The sequence below is a fragment of the Cervus elaphus genome, chromosome 28 (genome assembly GCF_910594005.1).
Source record: "Cervus elaphus chromosome 28, mCerEla1.1, whole genome shotgun sequence".
In the NCBI taxonomy this organism is placed as follows: domain Eukaryota; kingdom Metazoa; phylum Chordata; class Mammalia; order Artiodactyla; family Cervidae; genus Cervus; species Cervus elaphus.
In genome coordinates, this window is record NC_057842.1 from 12,085,080 (window position 1) to 12,099,558 (window position 14,479).

Below are 14,479 nucleotides of genomic sequence, written 5' to 3' on the forward strand. Positions count from 1 at the left end.
CTCAGGTCAGTCAGTTCAGTTCAGTCGCTCAGTTGTGTCCGACTCTTTGCAACCCCATGAATCGCAGCACGCCAGGCCTCCCTGTCCATCACCAACTCCCGGAGTCTACTCAAACTCATGTCCATCGAGTCGGTGATGCCATCCAGCCATCTCATCCTCTGTCGTCCCCTTCTCCTCCTGCCCACAATCCCTCCCAGCATCAGGGCCTTTTCCAATGAGTCAACTCTTTGCATCAGGTGGCCAAAGTACTGGAGTTTCAGCTTCAGCATCAATCCTTCCAATGAACACCCAGGACTGATCTCCTTTAGGATGGACTGGTTGGATCTCCTTGCAGTCCAAGGGACTCTCAAGAGTCTTCTCCAACACCACAGTTCAAAAGCATCGAGTTTTTGGTGCTCAGCATTCTTCACAGTCCAACTCTCACATCCATACATGACCACTGGAAAAACCACAGCCTTGACCAGACAGACCTTTGTTGGCAAAGTAATGTCTCTTGTTTTTAATATGCTATCTAGGTTGGTCATAACTTTCCTTCCAAGGAGTAAGCGTCTTTTAATTTCATGGCTGCAGTCACCATCTGCAGTGATTTTGGAGCCCAGAAAAATAAAGTCTGCCACTAATGCCCCTAGTTCCTCCCAACTCCCACATCCGTGACCTGTTGCAGCTTCTAACAATTTAGGTTAGTATTGCCTGCTTTTATTCCTTATATAAATTGATGAACATTATGTTTACACAATTCAACCATATCGATGCATGCAATTGTATTCCATTAATTTCCATCACATATTGTATTATATTGTATGAATAATCTACAATTTACTTTATTTTTAAATTAAAAAAATAGATAATTAGCTAAAGGATGGTAGAAGGACAGGGCAAAAAAGGACTAACATTTATTATTACTATTTTATCAGATATTATAGTTGTTTTTGTTTTTAATTGTGGGAAAAAGCAGGTAGCATAAAATTTACCATTTTAACCATTTTCAAGTGTACAGTCCAGTAGTGTTAAGTATATTTGCATCACTGTGAAAAGATTTCCAGAACTTTTCATCTTGTAAAACTACAACTGTCTTCCCATTAAATAACTTCCCAGATCCCCCAAGCTCCCAGGTCCTGGACAACACCATTCTACCTTCTGTTTCTATAAATTTGACAACTCTAAGTACCTCATATGAGTGGAATCATACCGTATTTGTCTTTTAGTGGCTTATTTCACTATGTCTGTTTCAGCTAGCATGATGTCATCCAGGTTTGGGCTCCCCTGGTAAAGGCTCAGATGGTAAAGAATCTGCCTGCAGTGCAGGAGACTCCAGTTCAATCCCTGGATTGAGAAGATCTCCTGAAGAAGGGACCAGCAACCCACACAGTGTTCTTGCCTGGAGAATCCCATGGACAGAGGACCCCATAGTCCATAATGAGTGACTGGACACGCACACATACCAAGGTTTACCCCTGTTGTAGCAGTAACTGAATTTTCTTCCCTGCTGAATAGTGTCCCGTTGTATGCACCTCCTTTTCTTTTATGTACTCAACTGTCCACCTCTTGGCTATTCTGAATAGGGCTACTTATGGACATGGGTGTGCAAATATCTCAAGACCCTGACTTTCAGTCCCTTTGGATATAGACCCAGAAGTGGGATTTCTGGATCACGTGGTAGTTTTAAGAATCTGCATAGTGTTTTCCGTAGCAGTTGCTCCACTTTACAATCTCACCAGTAGTGCATAAGCATTCTGGTGTCTCCAGACCCTTGCCAACACTTAATTTCTGTTTTTTGAAACTAGCCATTCTAATGCATGTTGTGTGGTAGGAGTTTCCCATATGATCTCTTTTTTAATTAAAACGGGCTACAAAGTATAAGTACCAATTTTACAGCAGTGACATCTTGACACAATAAGCTTCCATAAGAGAAAAGACTGGGATTCCAATCCAAGTGGTCCTGAAATTGACAGTGAGGTTTTTATTCTTAAAGAGACATGTGATCACAGAACCAACCCAGCACTTCTGTTCTAAGCTGTTAGAATTAAGGGCTACTTAAGATCACCTGAATTTGAAATAAGAGATTGAGGCTTAGGACAGGAGTCCTCCAAGTGTAGTCTCCAGGCCGTTAAAGCAGCGTTGCTGGGGACTTGTTATAAATGTGAAGTCCCATCTCAGACTGGAAGTGTGGACAGCAGTCTGTTTCAGCTAGGCCTCCTGAGGATTCAAGTAGGCCCCTGAGGGTGCTGGTGTGTGAGAAGGTTAGAGCACCACTGTGTTTAAATCATTGGACAAATACAGACACCGCTGTCTAATAATCTTCGCGCTATTGGAAACAGGAAACTTACGTGTTGAGCACTTTGAGGTGTCCTTGGCACCTGACAAGGCAGATCTGCATTTTATGCTTCATACTCCAGTCTTAAGAAAAGTATTGGATTAGTCCAATTGAAATTATGTGGAAACAGTATGTCTCCAACCATTTGGAGATTCAGCCAGACTCCGACTGGTCAGAGCTGCTCCTGAACAAAAGACGACCTGGTAACAGGTGTCCTGGTCAGCATGGCCATGCCCAGCTCAGCATTTATCTGCTTTTTGCCGGGATTTTCATCCCAATCCACATCTGAGTCTCCACTTCTTCTCTCACTTTACAAAGGGTCTAGAGTGAACCCTGTAATGAAGGGCCTGACATAAGACGGAAGTTGAAACAAATACACAAAAATGGTTCCTCCATCTTCATCAGGGGGGTACTCCTATCCCCAGCCCCAGAATATGGAATCTAAAAAAGCCAAACTCACAGAACCAGAGGCTGAAGGCGGGGGGTGCGGGGGATGAGAAGATGTCAGTCAAAGCGCACAAACTTCCAGCTAGAAGATGAGCATGTTTGGGGAAATTATAATGTATAGCATGGTGACTATAGTTAACAATACTGTGTTTATATGTGAAAGCTGCTGAGAGAGTAGATTTTAAATATTCTCAACACACACACACACACACACACACACAAATGGTAATTATGTAGGGCGATGGAAGTATTCACTAACTTTATTCATAATATAGAAGTGGATGAAGGCATCAGTTTGTACGCATGAAACTTATATAGTAGTACATGTCAGGTATGTCTCAGTAAAGCTGGAAAAGAAAATATTGAAGTGTACTTCAGATGTTACTAGAAATTCAAACATTTAAACTGCATATATGTGCTGGCTGAAGTTGCTGTGTATAATATGTCCTGATAATTTGACAGTCCTCAAAAACCGGGGTTCTCAACCCCTGTTTGGGGAGCTGGGCCTCACAACAGGAGGTGAGCGGTGGGTAAGCCAGCGGAGCTTCATCAGCGACTTGCCACGGCTTCCCATTTCTCACATCACTGCCTGAACTATCCCCCCCACTCCCATCCGTGGAAAACTTGACTTCCATGGCACTGGTCTTTGATGCCAGAAAGATTGGGGACCCCTGCTCAAAAACATTTTGCCTGCTTGTCCACTCTTAGCAAGGAGATGTGAAGAGAATCTGCATTCCCCCTGTGCTCCTCCAGAGACGCACCCACACACTCCTATAATTTCAAGGCTGACTTGAATGACAGTGTAAATCAGCAGTGATGTTCAAGAATTCAAAAGCTTCCCCGTACCATACAGAACCACGAATCCTCACCCTAAGCCGTGCCGATGCTGTGTTACAATATCTGGGAGTTGTTTATCTTCAGTATGAACACTGGGGTAAAAGGTGACCAGTAGCTTCGTTTTCCCCACTTCCTGCCCCATGCAAAATATATGTCTCCTTTAAGGAAAAGAGACTGCACCAGAAGTTGGTCCTGTGGATTTAATTGACCTCAACCTAAAAGAAAGAACTGAGCACCTCCTCCCATGTCATTGATTTTGTTTCTTTGTGCTCTTGTGAGTTAATAAACTACAGCACTTCCACTTTCTAAGTCAACTTTTTATCATGGATTAATCCTCAGGGGCTGATTGACTTACATATACTAAAAGATGCAATATATTGATTTTCAGAATGTGTAAAATGCAAGACTAGTAAAGTATGTACATATATATAACTTTTATTCAGTATACAGATGTTATATATTCATTCCAATCTTACAACCCCTAAAAAGAACTCCAGGGTTCAGAACTCTAAAACAGAAGGTATGTGAAAATACTACTAATTGTATTTCTGGTTTTAATAAAATTATTTAAAAATCTGCTCTGTAGATGTTAACCATGATTTTTTTTCCTGAAAACAACTGCTGCTGTTAGAGTCTTTGATAGTAGGATCTTAACTTGCCTTCAGCGTTCCCCATGCAATCACAGTGTCTTATGTGCTAACCTACCTTCCAAACTTTGCTCTAATGCTTCTGCTTATCTTGGATTTCTTACCCCACTCCAAGCCTAGGTGAAGACCAAAGAAATCAGGAAATTTTGCCTGATGCTTTCAGAGCAAGAAAGTTAATCAGTGAAATTGGGCCTTTCTCACAGTTTTGTGAGAGTTTGTGCTCACAATTCTCCTCAAAAAGAGTTGAAAGATCACTAATACTTTTACCTTTGAAGTGGCAAGCCTTAATATGTATTAATGTACTACCAATATGGTAATAAAATGAAGTTATTAATAACAATGAAAGAGAATGATCATATTTAGAAACCATACTTAGAAATGCTTCTCATTCAAAATGTACACTTTCCATACCTAAGCTTGCTTCTTTCTATTAGAAAAGGGAAAAAAATTAAGAAAATAAGTGTATAATAAATGTTCTTCAAATGATATCAAATATACAGATACTTAGAACTGTCATTCTGACTCTTGCTATTGTAATTTAGCTAGTTGTAAACTTGGCAAGTTAACAGTCATTTACAGTAATGAAGATTAATAAGCAAGGAGTGAACATTTCGCTTATAAAACAGCTTAGCCATCCAAAAGGAAGAAAAGAGCTAGGTAATATGCTTTGCACAAGGTATATAATTATAATAGAGCTTTGTGAAGTGCTTTTCAAACTTTAGTGAACATGAGAATTACCTGAAGTGGTTTTGTTTTTTGGGGTTTTTTTTTGTTTTTTGTTTCTTTTTAGTGCAGATTCATGGATCCCTTTCCCAGAGATTCTAAACTGGTAGTTCCAGGCTGGAGCCCAGAAAAATATATTTTGAATACTTAATCTCACCCTTAGGAAACTCCTTTAAAATTGAAATTCAGATCACTCTCTGAAAATACCAATTTAAGATGACAAATGCATTGATTATTGTACCTGAACCCATTGAATTATCAGATAAAATGCTAATCTTAGCCAACCTTTCAGATATTTTATATTACTTTGCTAGAGAGTCAAGGTAGACAGCCTGTAAAGGGCTGCTAATAAGAGTCACGATTTATTCATTCCCAGCACTATTGTTCTCATCCTGGTTGTTAAGAATTGTCCCATAGCTTTTAGACTTCACTGACCTTTAAAGGTCATGTGGACTTGGGATTGTTTTTTAACTTTGAGTTAATTTTTACTGTCTTTGAACTTCCATTTAATACTATCTCATCTTAAAATAAAATGGAATCACAGTATTTATCATCTGTTTCTGTTTGGTTTCCAGGGAAGACGAGGAAAACCAGGGCCTCCAGGAAAACCAGGGCCTCCAGGACCACCTGTGAGTAGACAGTAGCGTGTTTCATCAAAGCCTGTCTGTATGTCTGTGTCTTCGTCTACAGGTCACTTTAATCCCCTGTAGATAATAATTTCCATCTCTCCACTGTTTAACATGGTCGTGTTCCCTATGCTTTTCACCATCACAAACAAGAGGTCAGGGAGGCTGGTCGCTGGCTGCCCTGGCTCCCACCCACCTCATTCCTGGACATGAGTAAGTACACCACCTGTACGGGTGACCCAAGCCATGTCCCAGATCAGCGAATCCCGTGCTGAACCCACCTGCGCCCCATCTGCTCCATGTCTTAACATCCAACCTGGTGGTCAGTTAGGGGTCTGTGGAAGTTTGCCCACCTTTCTTGATACAACTGTGTTGCCAGTAAAATTTCATAGAATGTTGCTGCTAAAGATACTCATAAAGATCTCATAGCCAGTTAGCTCATCTTTTCCTTTATCCAAGCTTATACAAGAGATGCTCCATCTCTTGTGCTCCTGCTCACTCTCCAACGCCCTAGAGTCTGGGTTTGTGTCCAAGCAACTGAATTGCCTTGCATCCTCTGTGGTCACCAGTGTGTCTTGAGTCACAGGATTCCCTGGGCACTTTTAAGGCTTCACTTTATTTCACTGCCATATGGGTTTCCCTGGTGGCTCAGCAGATTAAGAATCCACCTACAATGCAGGAGACACCGGGGATGCAGGTTCAATCCCTGAGTTGGGAAGATCCCCTGGAAGAGGAAATGGAAACCCACTCCAGTATTCTTGCCTAAAAATTCCCATGGACAGAGCAGCCTGGCAGGCAGCAGTCCCAAGGGTCACAAAGAATTGGACATAACTGAGCAACTAAATGCACAACACAACGCACACATAGGAATTGACACTGTTGACTTTTCATCCTTGAAACTCTATTCTCTTGGTTCATAGATACTGATATTTTTCTCCTATCTTTGGATCCATCCTTTTGGTCTCCTTTCTTAAAGCTGTTCCCTCTTCTCTTATTTCTATGTTGCATGGTTTAAATAATCTCAGTCTTCTCTTTCCACCCAGACATCCTCCTGAGTTCCAGACTCCTATACCCCACCACCTGCTCAGTATCTGTACTTGGAGGTCTTCTGCATGCTACAAATGTTGTCTGTCCAAAGCTAAACTCTAAAATGATCCTAGATGTGTGCTCTCTCTCTCTTTGTCCACATCCAAATAGTTCCTAAGTCATGTGAATTCTGTGTCCTAGGAGCTCTCATTCTTCATGCCACTGCCTTATTTAGGCCGTTGTCAACCTGTATCTGTTTTTGTAGCCTTCTCCCAGCTGGTCTCCTGGCCTCTAATTTCTACAAGTGGAGTAAAGTTTTAAATCATAACTCTGATTGTGTAGGTCTTTGGTTGAAAGCTCTTTAATAGCATCCCTTTCCTTCTAGATGGAGTCCACATTTTCTGCAGACCGGTCTAACCCCTTCAGAGTTTGCCCTTTGCCTCTCTCTGTCTATCCTTTTCTGTGCCCTTCCTCCTTTTGCAACCCATAGTGCCATCTTACTTTACAATCTCAAAATGCTGTGGGTTGTGAATGCTCTCCCTGAGGTCCAGGTGAGCTCCCCAACCTGTAGGGCTCCGCTCAGTCCCCAAATCTCCCATGTAGCCCTTGCAGGTGTTTTCAGCACATGAGGGTCATCGTCCACGGTCCTATGAGCTTAAACCTCCTGCAGAGGGAGCACATTGTTGTGTAACTCAACTCTTATTTTTCTTATCTTTCTGGCCACTGCCTGTGAATTTATTTTGAACCTCTACTTTATCATCATTGCATAACACAGCTTCTGGCATGTAGCATGTGGCTATTAATTATTTAATGAATGAGTCAACAAATGAATGTACTTTGTAGATGAGAAAATGAAGATGGTGAATTGAGTCTCTCTCTAAAGACCAGAAGCACCTATACCACCACTAGAGGGCTCTAGACTAGACCTCCTAGGAGTCACTTAGGGTGTGGTCACGTGCCAAAAATAAACAAGATTGCTGCTCTATCCTGGTTTCCTTTCATCCATTTAGCCATTCAAGTAAATTGTTCTCTTAGCAATGTACTGGTGTCAGTTGATATTGGTTATGAAACAAGTGAGGGGGGAAAGACATAAATTGGGCATCCTGGAATCCAGTCTTTAAAGGAATCAGCTTTGTTATTCCAAATTTTCTAGCAAGAGAAGACACATTGTAGGATTTTCAGTAATTGTCTCCTGCTATAAACAAGAAAAGCTGGTACAAGCTAACAGGCAAGATTAGACCATCACATAGTTTTCTAAATGTATGACACTGCTTTCAAGACAAGATAATTGTTGTCTCAAAGGAGGAATTTGAATGATGAAGGTCTTTATGACAAGCTTGCCAAATGTCTAGGAGAGAAGAGGATTATACCAAATCCTGGAATGAGTTCTCAGCTATAGATCAAATGACTTTACTGAAGAATTTAGAAGATTAAGGAACATGCAGCCATATGAAAGAGTTTATAATAGTCAGTGCCACAGGTTTTAGTTTATTGTCAAAGTGTTTGGGAGAGAGAGGTAGTTATTTTATTTCAAGTGTTAGATTTAGAATATAAACTCAACTATGGGTCTGATACACAGTGTTCATTAAATCCTGAGTACATGGTATTTGAAAGAAAAATGGTTTACTATCCTTTGTAATATTAGAAAATATCAATTTGTTAAACTGGAAAATAAGGAAGAATCCATGCCCCCCAAAAAGGTTCTTATTCACAGTTAGCTTTTGTTTTGAAAGTATTAGACTATACCATCAGCTCATTTTTGTTTAAGAATTGTGGTTCATGGAAACTCTTTGTCTTTTGTCTTGTTTTGTTTTAATTGGAGGATAATTGCTTTATAATGTTGTGTTGGTTTCTGCCATACAATTTACAACATGAATTTAATTCTAGGATAACTCCTTTAGTTGATTAAAATTTCTTTTCTCTGATACAAGTATTATCAAACTCTATCTTGGGGTGCATTTTTATCAGCTTTTGAATTTTTAAAGTTATTTACATGGTTGGTTGAATTGGTTGGTATGTCATGCCTGCCACCATACTGTATAAAGTCCCATGAAGCACCTGGTCATTCTTGTAGGAATTAGTTAAGAGCAGCATTGAAAATAGAGGTGAAATACCTGGCTACCCACATTTTTTATGCCATCTTCATGTTTAATTTTTATATGCCATCTTCATGTTTAATTTTTCTAAACATAATGTACTTTAGCAAGAGGACTGTTATTTCCCAACTGGTTAGAAATGATCAGAGTTTTCCCAAATCAGTCCTTTCATGATCATATTAACTAGTATTTTCATAAAATGGGCTTATAAAAAATTAACCTGTCCTTAATTCACATTGTTTAATAGTTTTGCAAACTATTAAACATTTATTTAAGGCCTACTCTGTGCCTAACACCCTGTTAAGAGCTGGGTTTGCAAAAATGGATATGATATGGTCCTTGCCTTTCACATATTTAGGTTTAGCTCACAGAAAATGGGACTAGAGGATGAAAACTTAGAAAAGATAATGCCAAGGTGGTTTCCTTCTGGAATTGACAACTGAGGCATAAAGGTAGAGCCTTAAAAACATGGAGAAACTCCTGCTCATCACAACAACATGGGTAAACTTGGAGGATGTTATGCTGGGTGAAATAAGCCAGTCACCAAAACAAGGACTGCCTTATTCCACTTTCTGAGATTTCTGAAATGGTCAGACTTGTAGAAGCAGAGAATACAGTAGTGACTACCAGGCCTGAGGAGTGGGGTACTGGGTGTAAAGTTTCAGTTTTGTGAGATGGTTACTTTCCAGAGATCCATTGTACAGCGTAGTGCCTATAGTTAGTGATATAGTAGTGTGCATTTCAATAAGAAGGTAGATTTCACCTTAGGTGTTCTTACCACATACACACGCATGCAGACACACAAGGGACACAAGGAAACCCTGCGAGATGCTGAATGTATCAGTTACCTTGGTTGTGGGGATTGAGTCACAGGTGTTTGCATCTGTCTAAATGCAACACATTGTACACATTAAATGTGTGTAAGTCTTTGTATATCAGTTATGCTTCCCAAATGGTGTCAGTGATAAAAGAACTGCCTGCCAGTGCAGGAGATGCAAAAGATGCAGGTTCAATCCTTGGATCGGGAAGATAGCCTGGAGTGGGAAATGGCAACCACTCCAGTATCCTTGTCCGGAAAATTCCATAGACAGAGGAGACTGGCAGGCCACAAAGAGTCGGACCCAACTGAGCACCTGAACACACACACAGAAGATGCCTCGATAAAGCTGTTCTGCTAATATTAAAATCGGGGAGATTTGTCCAGTAAAGCAAATAGAAGGCAAGGGGAGAGCAAGCTGGGTGCTGCTGACGGAGGGAAGTAGCCGTAACAGAAGCACAGGTTCTGAGCCCCAGGAACCTGGGCAGCTGTGGCCCCAACACTGACAGGTCGGGTCCAGCCTGGGCAGCGTCCTGGCAGACCGGCTGGGAGTGCCCCAAGTCCCAGGAAGCCAGGAGGAGCCTGTGGGAGCTCGGAGTGGAGAGTCCCAGGCACAGGTCTCTTGATGGGTGACTCTAGGGGGAAAGTGGTTGGATTGTTGAGAGAGTGAGATCCTTCGCAACTCTCATAGGATTTACTGTTTAAAAGGCCAGCAGAGTATCTTTTATCTCTGTCAGCATGTCCCATACAGTCATTTGTATTTTATTACCACTTACATTTAACTTTCTCCAGGGGATCTTCCCAACCCAGGGATTGAACCCAGGTCTCCCACGTTGCAGGCAGATTCCTTACCAGCTGAGCCACAAGGGAAGCCCAAGAATACTGGAGTGGGTAGCCTGTTCCTTCTCCAGGGGATCTTCCTGACCCAGGAATAGAACCAGGGTATCCTGCATTGCAGGCAGAATCTGCCCCACCTGCAATACGGGAGGCCTGGGTTCGATCCCTGGGTCGGGAAGATCCCCCGGAGAAGGGAAAGGCTACCCACTCCAGTATTCTGTCCTGGAGAATTCCAGGGACTGTATAGTCCATGGGATCACAAAGAGTCACACACGACTGAGCGACTTTCAGTTTCACATGTAGCTTGAGAGATGTCCCCCTTTACCTGTGGGCATTTTTAGATCAAAATGTTTTTCATTTATTTGTCTTTTTCCATGTTATACTGTATGTGATTTGAGCCCTACTTCACAGCAGGAAGGAAGGTAACGAGAGAAAGAAGGGAAGGCTGATAGAGCCAAGACCCTTCTAACTGAGACTGGGAGATGGCGTCTGACTCACCCTGCTGGCTGCCTGTGAGATTCCTAAAGCACATATTACACTGCCTCATGACTGTGTGAAACAGAAAAAATATTAGCTCTCTCTTATCGAACAATAATCAAATAATATGTAATGTCCCTCAAATAAGTGAATAGTGTAGTATACAATTTTAGCACATGTGTTTGAGCAATTAGCCTTCAGAAAAGTTAGGGGAAATTCTTTTATTGATTTATTCTGATCATTGTGGATGTCTGAAAAGAACCAAGGAATAGGAGTTTTCAGGAGGCATGGACCCTTGGATAACAGCATACTTTGCTCAGTTTCTTCAAGAAAATGTTTTTCCCTCCAAGGCTTTAAGAGATGTTCCCTAAATCTTCCCTAAATCAGAGGCAGTGTTGTTTGACACTCAGGGGAGTGTCAAAGATTTTAGAAAATTAAAGAAAGAAATCTTGAATGGCCTGAAGCATCTCACATAATTAAAACTTTGTAACCAACCATTCTACTTTTGATTCTGTGTTCTGAGGCCAAATTTGTGGGGTTTTTTTTTTTACTTTCTTAAGAAACTTATCTTTTTGCCAAAAAGATAAGTTGTTTACAAAAAATAATTTCCCACCACTTTGTGTGTGTGGAAGGAAAACCTTTTTCACCCTAAGAAAGTACATTTCCTAGGGGAAAAAATTCTAATAAAGGGATATTTACTAAAAGTAGATTTTTTGAACTAATGTTATTAGATTTTCTTTCATCAAAAAAAGATTATTGTTTCATCAAAGTCATATGTATTACTCCAACTTAGCTTTCCATACTTAATAGCAAATTGTTTTTCTCTTTGAGAAAGCTTTAGTTGACGTTTACATGCATGTAATCTGCGTATAACAAAATTATTCTCAATTGGAATGCTATAATTGAGGAGCCAATGATTCAATCTTAGAGCTGGCAACAACCCTTTATGATGAACATACTTTTTATAAAATGTTGGTCCAGTTTCCTGTTAGTAAGCAGAGCTGACCTTTCCTATACAAAGGAAAGCTCCCAAATTCCAAGTGACTTCTCTCATCTTAGTTTGAATGAATATTCTTCATTGGAGGGAAACCAGTAGGTCGAGATGCCTTGGATTGATAGTACCTGCAAATCCACTAAGATTATGATTGAAAGCAGGTTTTCAGAGAGGAAGCACGAGGCCGTTAAGCATCTGCCTGGGGAAGGAAAGAGCAGAAACCCCAGACGGAGCAGGATGAGTCTGGACAGGCAGTCACAGCACCTGCTCTGTGCTCGGTGCTCCACGGCCAGTGCCGTATCGTCACAGCTCTTGTGAGAGCATAAACGACGCTCGCTTTACAGTGGGGTGAAGGAGGCTTAGACGCATCAAGTAACTTGACTGGGACGGCTCAAGTGTAAGTGGTGGTTTAGTCACTAGGTCATGTCCGACTCTTTTGCAACCCCTTCCTGTAACCCACCAGGCTTGTCTGTCCGGGGGATCTCCCAGGCAAGAATACTGAGATGGGCTGCCATTTCCTTCTCCAGGAGATCTTCCCTGAGTATAAGTAGGGGTTGAAACCCAGGAATGGATCCCTAAAGCTACCTTTATTCTGCTAGATCCCAGGTCTGAAAGACAAGCTTCTGCATTGCAGCTGGACTAGGGGTCAGCCTTACTTAAGCATACCCAGAACAGGACTTGATGTTCCCATGTGAAAGCCCAGCACTGCGGTGCCTTGGGATTGAGTAGATGTTCTGGGATGTTTCATCTGACCTTTCCAGGTCTCCACTTCCTTTTCCATAAACTTGAAATGATAGCACCTGCTTCATCTGCCTCCCACAGTTGCTGCGAGAGTCACCTGCCATGTATGTGAAAGAACTTTTTGGAAATGTAAATCTCTATCTTAAGCATACCCTAAATACACTCATATTATTTTGAACTTTTATGTTCAAAATCCAGTTAACCCAAACTGAAATGTCTGTCAGTGAATTGCTCATGTGCAAGACTGCATGCTCTGTGAATGAGTATGTAATAAGCTGTCTGGATGTATAAACCTGCTCCTGAAGGCACACACAACGTACTCCCATCAGGCGATGCTATCGGCACATCGACAGGGAGGTCTTTTTCTCCCCTGGTTTATTTTGTGGAACTGACATCCTCATGGACTTCTTCATCTGTGGCGAGCTGCCGAATTTTATTAGATGTCATATTCTCTAAGTCCCGGCCATCCTCACTTACTCTCCAAAAAAAAAAAAATTTCTTTGTCTTTAAAGCCTTCCAGTCATCTGAGCAGCATAAAGAATGGAAAATAGTAGCCTTGTGTTAGGATGAGGCTTGGAGAGTCTCAGGATGTAAAATGCCTTAGTTTATTCCCAAGTACTCTGGGTTTTTGTTCCTTTAGAAGGAAGAGCAGAGGAGCCGGCAGTGGGGCGGGGCAGAGCATTTAACTAATGAGTCATTAAAAGCCATACATCTGAGCCCACCTTCTGACATTTGCCTCACTTCTCATTCATCATCACTGTAGACATGTTTATTAAAAACGGCAGTAATTTGAAAATGTGTTATTATTCCCCTCGGTTGCAGGCAGAGTTCTTGATTTCTTTTCTTTTCTTTTTTTTCCTGGTATTGTCTTTGTGCATTGTTTCATTGTTGTGGTAAGAGAATTGAGCAGTGGGCTCACATGTGTCACATTTCAGCACTGCGATTTATTTGAAAAGAGAAATTCACATAATTTGTAACATGGGGCAGCAGCTCCCTCTACTGTTTCCACTGGAAGAGCTCTAGGAAAAGAATGTTGAGACAATGTCTGGAAACTCTGCAGTGTATGAGGCTTAATTATAAAGCTGCACAATTTTCAAACTTTATTTTCAGGGTTTTGTTACATCTTATGCTTATCCTATATTTTAAATACAAATACCAGTTCATCAGGGTTTCCCAGGTGGCGCTAGTGGTAAAGAACCTGCCTGCCAATGCCGGAGACATAAGAGACTTAGGTTCAATTCCTGACTTGGGCAGATCCCCTGGAGGAGGGCATGGCAATCCACTCCAGTATACTTGCCTGGAGAATCCCCTTGGACAGAGGAGCCTGGCACACCACAGTCCGTAAGGTTGCAAAGACTTGGGTATGGCTGAAGTCACTGAGCACGCATGCACCAGTTCATCAACAGTCATTTTCAATGTCAATTGATGCCCTCTTGAAGTGAAAGGCCCTAGCTCAGGGTCTAAAATGCTGACCTATTGTAACATGCTTATAAAACTCCAGCATGAGTTTTGTGGGAGCTGACTCCAGTGGAATTTATGCTTTTTTTCTAAAGCAACGATAGGATTTAAAATATATACAACCATGTTGTTTTTATTTTCATTTTAACTTCAGTGTAGAGCTTCTTTCACCTTTAGGGTATGAGTCCTTGCTCAGTCCTGGAGGTTATGGTCACACAGCACTTGTTGTTTAGTCACTCAGTCATGTCCGACTCTTTGCTACCATGGACTGCAGCACTCCAGGCATCCCTGTCCTTCACTATCTCCCAGAGTTTATTCAAACTCATGTCCATTTAGTCGGTGCTGCCAGCCAACCGTCTCATCCTCTGTCGTCCCCTTCTGCTCCTGCCTTCAGTCTTTCCCAGCATCAGGGTCTTTCCCAATGAGTCAGCTCTTTGCA

General features: G+C 41.5%; 1 protein-coding gene across 1 annotated transcript in view; it reads left to right on the forward strand.

Moving 5' to 3' along the window:
* Positions 1-14,479, forward strand: part of COL19A1 (collagen type XIX alpha 1 chain) — a 417,920-nt gene that overhangs the window by 280,257 nt on the left and 123,184 nt on the right. The window contains exon 15 of the mRNA XM_043890428.1: positions 5,544-5,597. Within this exon, the coding sequence (XP_043746363.1) occupies positions 5,544-5,597 (54 nt within the window). The remainder of the gene's footprint in view (positions 1-5,543; positions 5,598-14,479) is intronic.